The 9990-nt window shown below is 41.6% G+C and overlaps 1 protein-coding gene across 1 annotated transcript in view; it reads left to right on the top strand.

The window, feature by feature from the left end:
* PIAS2 (protein inhibitor of activated STAT 2) overlaps positions 1-6433 on the top strand; it is a 117010-nt gene extending 110577 nt beyond the window's left edge. The window contains exon 14 of the mRNA XM_087869842.1: positions 6350-6433. Coding sequence (XP_087725968.1) covers positions 6350-6418 — 69 coding nt within the window. The 3' untranslated portion in view covers positions 6419-6433. The remainder of the gene's footprint in view (positions 1-6349) is intronic.
* The last annotated feature ends 3557 nt before the right edge of the window (positions 6434-9990 follow it).

Consider the following 9990-nt stretch of genomic DNA (forward strand, 5'->3'; position numbering starts at 1 on the left):
CGGAGGAGCCTGATGTGGGGCTCGATCCCATAACGCCAGGATCACGCCCTGAGCCGAAGGCAGACGCTTAACCGCTGTGCCACCCAGGCGCCCCTGTAAGATTTTCTATAGAGAGAACAGAAAGTTCGGTTTTCTAGTAGTTGGTCAGAATTTATTGCTGATAGGATGCGAAAAGATTCAGCTTCATGAACATACCCACTGTAATATTGCTCACTACAGGTTTGTGTTTGAAAAACACTATTTCTCACAATTCCCATTTAAAAACGTATCATGCATTTATAATTGCATAGGTTGCATTATCTGCAAATCTTACAAATACCTGTGATGGGTGAACACACGACTAGGGCCCTCGTAGGGCCTTTAAAGGGGTCCTGGGAGCTTATGTGTCTTCAGCTTCGTAATAAAGCCGCCTCTGGGTTAGAGAATTAGTCACTGGCAGCCTCGCCTGTACCCAACAAGGTATTGAGTTTCACGGGGGCACCTGAGAAGGGGCTGCCCTGGTCCCTGCTCACGAGCGTGCACAGGCCTGTTAGGGAGAGTAAGGTGTAAAACTGCACAAATGAAGAACATGGATACAGTCTCAAAATTGACATCCGGGCCTAAGAGAACTTAGGCGGTGTCTTAGTTTGGGCTGAATGAACAAAGTAGCAATGACTGGGTGGCTTACAGACAACAATGTGCATTTCTCACCGTTTTAGAGGCAGGAAGTCTGAGATCAGGGCGCCAGCACGGCTGGGTTCTGGTGAGGGGACACTTCGGTCTTGCAGACCGTTGACTTTTCATTGTAGCATGCGGTGCAAAGAGAGAGCTCTGGTCTCTTCGTCCCCTTATAAGGACCCTAATCCCATTCTTGAGGGCTTCAGCCTCATGACCTCATCGCCTCCCGAAGGCCCCACGTCCCAATACCATCACATGGGGGGGGGTAGGTTTCAACATTGGAATTCTGGGGGGACACAAACATTCAGTCTAGAGCAGGAGGTCTGGGAAGCTTTCTCCTTGAGGGCCCCTGCCCTGGGGTCCCAATCTTCAGATTTAGCTCTGACCCAGGACCATGGAGGACCAAAGGGCAGACTGGGGATAATTGAGTAAAGTGACGAATTGGGAAACTGCTTTATTACTAACAGTGAGTTTTCTAAGAGATTCAAATCTAATCGCCTCCTTCATTTAGCATATGTGGTAGTTTTTAACCAAAATTATTTTATAAGTAAGATTGAAACTTATAAAATTCAGTGTATAATTGACCACTGGTTTATTTGTATTTAACGGGTAAATGAAACAAATTATGGATACCAAAGTCGACTATTATGAAAAAGCTTTCAACAATAACAACAAAACCAAAAAACTGACATATGAACTAGTGAATAAAAATAAAGGTCTTATATATTTTTAAAAGTTTTTATTTTAATTCCAGTGAACGTACAGTGTAGTATTAGTTTCAGGCGTACAAATAGTGATTCAGCACTTCCATACAGCACCCAGTGCTCATCACAAGTGCCCTCCTTAATCCCCCATCACCTCTTTCACCCATCCCCCCACTCCCTCCCCTCTGGTAACCAGCAGTTTGTTCTCAATAGTTAAGACTCTGTTTCCTTGTCTCTCTTTCTCTCTTTTTCCCCTTACTCATTTGTTTTGTTTTTTAATTCCACATATGAGTGAAATCAAATGGTATTTGTCTTTCTCTGACTGACTTATTTCACTTGGCGTTATACTCTCTAGCTCCATCCATGTCATTGTAAATGGCGAGATTTCATTCTTTTTTATGGCTGAGTAATATTCCATTGTATATATGCCACGTCTTCTTTATCCATTCATCTATCAATGGACGCTTGGGCTGCTTCCATACCCTGGCCATTGTAAATAACACTGCTATGAACATAGGGTGCATTAAAGTGCTTATATATGTATGCATTTTTATAGATTTTATTTGAGAGAGAGAGGAGAGCAGAGAGTATGGAAAACTACAACATATTACCAAGTTGGCTGCAAAGAAAATTTTAAGAGGTGCCTCACAAGGCAGTGTGAACAGCTAAGTGGTGTTTCCGGCAGTAAGACACAGGGGTGGGGCGGGTGGCTAGTCACAGACAGTGTCCACTTGTGCTCTGCGGGGAGGGACAGTCCTGGAGGAGGAAAGAGGCAGTGACAACCCTCAGACGCAGGCTGGGCAGCAGGGACGCCTGCTTGGCTCACGAAGCCCGCTCACCTGAGCTCCCACTGGGGATCGGCGGCAGCCTCTGCCGTTGGCCGCAATGGAGTTGTTAGAAAAAAAACATGGCCGAGGTCGATCCACCTGAAACCAACGTAGGTAACCAAAGGCCGGTCCTGCGCACGTGTCACCCAGCACAACGGGTCCCTGAACAGCAGCGACAATGTGAGCATTCAAGAGGCTGCGAGCCTCCTCTCCTTCAGCCCGTGGGCCCCACCCTGAAGGTTCTGATGCCGCCAGTGGATGCCAGTTAGGTAGTGACGTAGCTTCCAAGTGCTTCCACATACATCATCTTATTTAATCACGCATCATCCGAGAATGATTTACCACGCTTTATGGAAAGAAAGATAACCTTACAATTTCAAGCGGTCATTCTCAACTCTGGCCACACACTTGAAACACCTGGGGAGTTTTAAAAATCTGTGGTGACCCCAGGGCACTCCAGGCCAACCAGAAGTCAGAGGCTGGGAGCTGGGCAGAGCGGTCGCCGCACAGGAGAGCTGCTTTCTGCTTTAACGCGTATCTGGGCCTTGGCCTGCGTGAGGGTTGGGAAGGGTCTCTGGCCTCTGAAGATGCTCCACTTCACTGCCCAGAACAGCTGTCCCCACAGTGGGAGGGACGTGGAGCCTGAGGCAGGAGGGCCAGAATGGGGCAGCTTGGAAGGACTTTTGGGTGAACGGAGATTTAATGAAGCAGGAACTCAGCCTGCTGTCCAGCTGCCCCAAATCATCTGACTTGGGAAAGGAAGACACGGTTACGGCAAATGCTCTATTTTAGTTTAGTGCAGGCAAACCCGACACCATGGGTAGAAGGAGAAAAAATAAAGGCCCCACTCAGAGCGTAATTCTTCCAAGAATTCAGGAGATTTCTCATTTGTCTCCCTGTCAAGGATCATTTCGTAACTCAGAGCAGCAGTTTTTCTTTCATAAGCCATCTTCGTTTCTTACCAAATGGCTGTGCATGTTTTGGTCCATTTCTGTACTTTCGATTCTGTTCTTTTAGTAATCTGTCCCCTCAAGAATCACTGCCATACTGTTTTAATTATCAAGGCTTTGTAATGCATTTAGTGTCTGGTCAAACCATCTCCCTCTTATTGTGCTGCTTTTGTTTCAGAGCTGGAGAAAAAAGTTTGATCCAAGTCACACGCTTATCTAGCCTAGATTTAATCTTTCATGTCAGTGATTTACAGATTCCTTCCCTCCTTGCCTCTGGTCCGTCTTCTCTTTTCTTCATCTTCGGTGAAACTTTCTTTCTAATTAAATCTTGTAAGTAGATGAGGAGGAGTGCCTCAGGTAGAATGGAGGTGGTGGGGCCCTGGAAGCATTGCCACAGAAACCCATGTTTTGAAGAAGGGTCTAAAAATCACTGACTTATGTACTTATGGTGCTGCATGATAATCTGCTAGAAATGGCAAGCAGTTCTACTAAGTAACTGTAATTAGTATCATTTTTATATTGACAGCTCATTAAATTTTTTTTCTCTTCTCACTGTGTAAACACTCCAATCTTTTAACTATTAATAGTATTCTCTTAGCTGATGTCTCTGTCTCTCTTTCTTGCGCATGTGCACACACACACACACACACATCTCAGGGGATAGACCCAGACCTTGCCCCATATCCCCAGGACTAGTGTTAGGCATGGCATGATTTCAGAGCAACATTCTCTTAACATCCTTCTTCGTCTACTTATTAATGCCCCTCATTTCCTTTGTAAGAGAAAAATCCTTTCATGACATAAAAGAAACTGGCAATCATTATTGTAAAAAAGCTCTATTCCAAGCACATATGAATTTTTTTTCTTTTTTGGACAGCTACCAAGCAAAAAGATGAGGAAACCATGGAGGCCACTGTGTGTCAAGGTCACAGGAAAGGGAGGGTGGGTCTATAGAAGGCTCCCGGGACTTCACAGTTTTGTTGTGGCTGCTAGTCATTATCTTTCTACCTGCATGTGTACAGTGAGAACGGTGGGCCCATGAGAGCTGGGGCCAGAAAGATAGTGTAGCCTCTAATTATGGATCCTTCATTTTTTCCTTATTGGTAAACCAGCCTGTTCAGCCATCATTCTGTTGAGTGTCTACTGTGTGCAAGGTGCTGTGGAGAATACAGAGATTTAAAACCTCAAGGTTTTTATGATTTCTTGGGGAAACAGGCAACACAACCTCACAGAAATAGAAGCAAGTGACAGATTTGCTGGATGATAACATGGGTGAAAATCTGCATGATCTTGGGTATGATGATGACTTTTTACATACAACATTGAAGGTAAAATCCACAAAAGAAATAATTGATAAACTGCACTTAATTAAAACTAAAAACTCCTACTCTGAAAACTATAGAACACTTGTGAAAGAAATTGAAGATGACACAGAAAATGGAAAAACGTTCCGTGATCATGGATTGGAAGAACATTGTTCAACTGTCTGTACTACCCCAAAGCAGTCTACACATTTAATGCAATCCCCATCAAAATACCATGAGCATTTTTCACAGAGCAAGAACAAACAATCCTAAAATTTATATGGAACCACGAAAGACCTCAAATAGCCAAAGCAGTCCTGAAAAAGAAAAACAAAGCTGGAGGCATGATTCTGGACTTTAAGCTATATTCCAAAGCTGTAGTCATCAAGCGAGTATAGTACTGGCACAAAAACACAGATAGATCAATGGAACAGAATAGAAAACCCAGAAATGGACCCACAACTTTATGGTCAACTAATATTTGACAAAGCAGGAAAGGATATCCAATGGAAAAAAGTCTCTTCAACAAAGGGTGTTGGGAAAACTGGACAGCCACATGCAGAAGAATGAAGCTGGACCACTTTCTTACACCATACACAAAAATAAATCCAAAATGGATGAAAGACCTAAATGTGAGACAGGAAAACATCAAAATCTTAGAGGAGAACACAGGCAGCAACCACTTTAACCTCGGCTATAGCAACTTCTTACTAGACACATCTCTGGAGGCAAGGGAAACAAAAGCAAAAATGGATTGGGACTTCAAGATAAAAAGCTTCTGCACAGCGAAGGAAACAATCAACAAAACTAAAAGCCTACAGAATGGGAGGAGATATTTGCAAATGACATATCTGATAAAGGGTTAGTATCCTAAATCTATAAAGAACTTATCAAACTCAACATCCCCAAAAACAAATAATCTAGTTAAGAAATGGGCAGAAGACATGAATAGACATTTTCCAAAGAAGACATCCAAATGGCCAACAGGCACATGAAAAGATGCTCAGCATCACGCATCATCAGGGAAATGCAAATCAAAACCACGATGAGATACCACCTCACACCTGTCAGAATGGCTAAAATTAACAACACAGGAAAGAACAGATGTTGGCGAGGATGTGGAGAAGGGGGAACCCTCTTACACTGTTGGTGGGAATGCAAGCCACTCTGAAAAACAGTATGGAGGTTCCTCAAAAAAAAGTTAACAATAGAACTACCCTATGATCTAGCAATTGCACTACTAGATATTTACCCAAAGGATACAAAAGTACAGATTCGAAGGGGCACACACACCCTGGTGTTTATAGCAGCATGATCAACAATAGCCAAACTATGGAAAGAGCCCAAATGTCCATCATCTGATTAATGGATAAAGAAGATGTGGTCTACACACACACACACACACACACACACACACAAAATGGAATGTTAGCCATCAAAAAGAATGAAATTTTGCCATTTGCCATGACATGGATGGAGCTAGGGTGTATTATTCTAAGTGAAATAAGTCCGAGAAAGAAATATACTATATGATTTTACTCATATGTAGAATTTAAGAAACAAAACAGATGGACATATAGAAAGGGAAAAAAAGAGAGGCAAACCATAACTATAGTGACTCTTAACTATAGAGAACAAACTGAGGGTTGATGGAGGGTAGTGGGCACTAAGGAGGACACTTGTTATGATGAGCACTGAGTGTTAATATTGTAAGTGATGAATCACTGAATTCTCCTCCTGAAATCAATATTATACTATATGTTAATTAATTAGAATTTAAATTAAATTTTGAAAAACTAAAAACTCCTGCTCTGTGGAAGACATTGTAAAGAAAACAAGACGAGAAATAGGAGAAAATATTTGCAGAAGACATTTTTTTTTAAAGATTTTATTTATTTATTTGACAGAGAGAGAGGCAGCCAGCGAGAGAAGGAACACAAGCAGGGGAAGTGGGAGAGGAAGAAGCAGGCTCCTAGCAGAGGAGCCTGATGTGGGACTCGATCCCAGGACCCCGGGATCACGCCCTGGGCCGAAGGCAGACGCTTAACGACTGAGCCACCCAGGCGCCCCCGAGCAGAAGACATTTCTGATAAAGGATCATTATTCTAAATATACAAAGACCTCTTAAAACTTAACAAGAAAACAAACAACTCCATTTAAAAATGGGCAAAAGAAAAAAAAACAGGCAAAAAGCCAGACACCTTACCAAAGAAGCTATACAGATGGCAAGTAAGTATACGAAAAAATGCTCAAATGAGAGGTCATTATGGAAGTGCAAATTAAAACAACCTATTAGAATGGCCCAAATCCAAAACACTGGTGACACCAAAGGGTGGTCAGGATGTGGAGCAACAGGAGCTCTCATTCACTGCTGGTACGGCCACATTGGAAGCCAGTTTGACAACTTCTTACAAAATTAAACATCCTCTTACCGTATGATCCAGCAATCATGCTCCTTGGTCTTTACCCAGAGGAGCTGAAAGCTTGTGTCTGCACACAGACCTGCACATTGATGTTTATAGCAGCTTTAGTCATGATAGCCCAAACTTGGAATCAATAAAGATGTCCTTCACTAGGGGAATGGATAAACCGTGCACATCCACATAATGGAATGGTTACACAGCACTGATAAGAAATGAGCTATCAAGCCATGGAAAGACATGGAGGAATCTTAGATGCATGTTACTAAGTGAAAAAAAAAACAACAACCAACAATCTGAAAAGGCTACATAATGTGTGCTTCCAACTATATGACATTCTGGAATAGGCAAAAGTATGGAGACAGTAAAAAGCTCAGGGGTTGATACAGGTGGGGGTGGAGGAGGAGAGAGAAATAGGCAGAGCACAGAGGAATTTTAGGGCAGTGAAACTACTCTGTAAAATACTGTAAGGGTGGATACATGTCATTATACGTTTGTCCAAACCCATCTAATGTACAACACCGAGTGAAGCGTAATATGAACCGTGGACTCCACATGATAATGATGTGCCCATGCAGGTTCATTGATTGTGACACATTTCCTGCTCTGGTAGGGGATGGGGAGGCTGTGCATGTGAGGAGGGAGTGGGCTGGGGGTGCGTGGGACCACTGTACTTTCTGCTCAGTTTTGCTGTGAACCTAAAACTGCTCTGAAAAATAAAGTTGTGTGTGTTTGTTTAAAGGCAGTCTACACAAACACTTTGAACTTCCTCAGCTTAAAAAAACTGCATAGCAATGCCAACTACCAATAGTTGCCTCTAAACAAAGGAATTCTTGGTTAAGAAAAAGTGAGTCCCAGGGGCGCCTGGGTGGCTTAGTCGGCTGAGTGTCCAACTCTTGATTTCAGCTTATGTTATGATCTCAGGGTTGTGAGATCAAGCCTCAAGTTAGGTCTGAAGATTCTTTCTCTCCCTGCCACCTTGTACTCTCTCTCTCTCTCTCAAAAAGAAAGGGGGGGGGGAGAGAAAGAAAGGAAAGAAAGAAAGAAAAGGAAAAGAAAAGAAAAGAAAAAAGAAAAGATGAGTCCCAGACCTAAATGTAATTCCTGAAGCTGTGAAACTTACAGAAGGAAACAGGGAGAGCATTTTTATGATCTTGTGTTAGGCAGTGACTTCTTAGTCAACACCATAGACACTCACTAGGAACAAAGATACTCTGAACTTCACTAAAATAAAGTTCTGTTTTTTCAAAGCACACTGTTGAAAAAATTAAAAGAAGAGTTGCCGACTGGGAGAAAATACTCGCAAAAGACACGTCTGTATCTGGAAAAAAAAAATGTATGTGTAAAAATTTAATCAAGAATAAGAAAACAAACAACCCAGTTACTAAATGGGCAAACATTTGAACAGAAATTTCACCAAAGAATAGACATGGATGGCAAATGATGTACACATTAGCACAGCTGTAGAGGCGGAATGAATCAATGGGGGGGAACAGATAGATTCCCCATGGAGATGAATTCCAAATAATTTGTACTCTACCCTAAAAGATGTGGCACATAACTCTCCACTCCTTAAGTGGGACTACAAATAGTGATGACTTCTTTCCAAAGGGTATAGGATGGAGAGGGGAGAAAAGTAACTTTGCAGTGGAGAAGGCTGACAAACACCGCTTCAGCCGGATGATCAAGGTGAAAATCAGCAGTGATTAGTTGTGCTCTTGACATGATATGAGGACAATGGCACTTTACCTCTGTGGTCTTCTTGCCAAAAACCAAAGCTCAGTCTAATCACAAGAGAAACCTCAGATGAACCCCACTGAAGGGCATTCTACAAAATACTTCCTCAAAACTGTCATCACAGACAAGGAAACTCTGAGAAACTGTTACAGTCCACAGGAGCCTAAAGACACATGATGACTAAATGTAATGTGGTGTTCAGGATGGGATCTTGGAACAGAAAAGGGAGTTTAGGTAAAAACTAAGGAAATAATAGATGCTGGACTCTGGTTAATAACATCATATCAGTACTCATAAATTGCAACAAATGCACCACAGTAATGTAATTTGTAGACAATAGGACAAACTAAGTGTGGGATTTTTAGGAACTCTCTGTACTACCTTTACAATGTTTCTTTAAATCTAAAAACTGTTTTGTTTTGTTTTTAAGTAGGCTCCATGCCCAGTGTGGAGCCCAGTGTGGGGCTTGAACTCACAACTCTGAGATCAAGATCTGAGCTGAGATCAACAGTCAAATGCTTAACTGACTGAGCCACCCAGATGCCCCAAATCTAAAACAGTTCTAAAAAATAGTTTATTTTTAAAATGCTATTTACAATAACATCAAAAACCATAAAATTCTTAGGAAGAGATTTAACAAAAGATGTGGGAGGCCTGTGTGCTGAAAACTACAGAATGGAGCTGAGAGAAACTCCATAAGATATGAATAAATGGAGATGTATTCTGCGTTCATAGATTTGAAGACTTAATTTGGTCCAGATGTCATATTGTTAAGATGCTAGCCCAATTATAATCCCATTAGACTTTCTGCAGAAATCGAAAAGCTTATTCTAAAATGTACACGAAATTGCAAAAGGACCTAGAATAAGCAAAACTGTCTTAAAGATTGAAGTTGGAGAATTTATACTGCCAGATTTCAAGACGCACTATGAAATTATAATAGGACGATATGGTATTGGCATATGGATAACTAAATAGATCAATGGAATAGAATATCAAATCTAGACGTAAACCATAGAGTATAACTTGATTTTTAACAAAAGCGCTAAATGAATTTAATGGGGGAAAGGAATGTCTTTTCCAAAAATGGGATCGGAGCACGGAATGTCCTTATGGAACATAAATGAACCTTGACCTCTACCTCACACCATACAAAGATTAATTTGAAATAAATAATAAATTTAAGGTAAATCTATAAAGCTCCTAGAGAAAACATTCTTGGAACACATAAGTCCCTAATCATAGCAGAAAAAGGGTAGATTTGACTTCATCAGAATTAAAAATTTCTACTAATCAAAAAAAAATTTCTACTAATCACTTAAGAAATAAAAACACAGGGGCACCTGGGTGGCACAGCGGTTGAGCGTCTGCCTTCGGCTCAGGGCGTGATC

This window comes from Ursus americanus, chromosome 19 (genome assembly GCF_024610735.1).
Source record: "Ursus americanus isolate L20-20 chromosome 19, mUrsAme1.1.p, whole genome shotgun sequence".
Taxonomy (NCBI): domain Eukaryota; kingdom Metazoa; phylum Chordata; class Mammalia; order Carnivora; family Ursidae; genus Ursus; species Ursus americanus.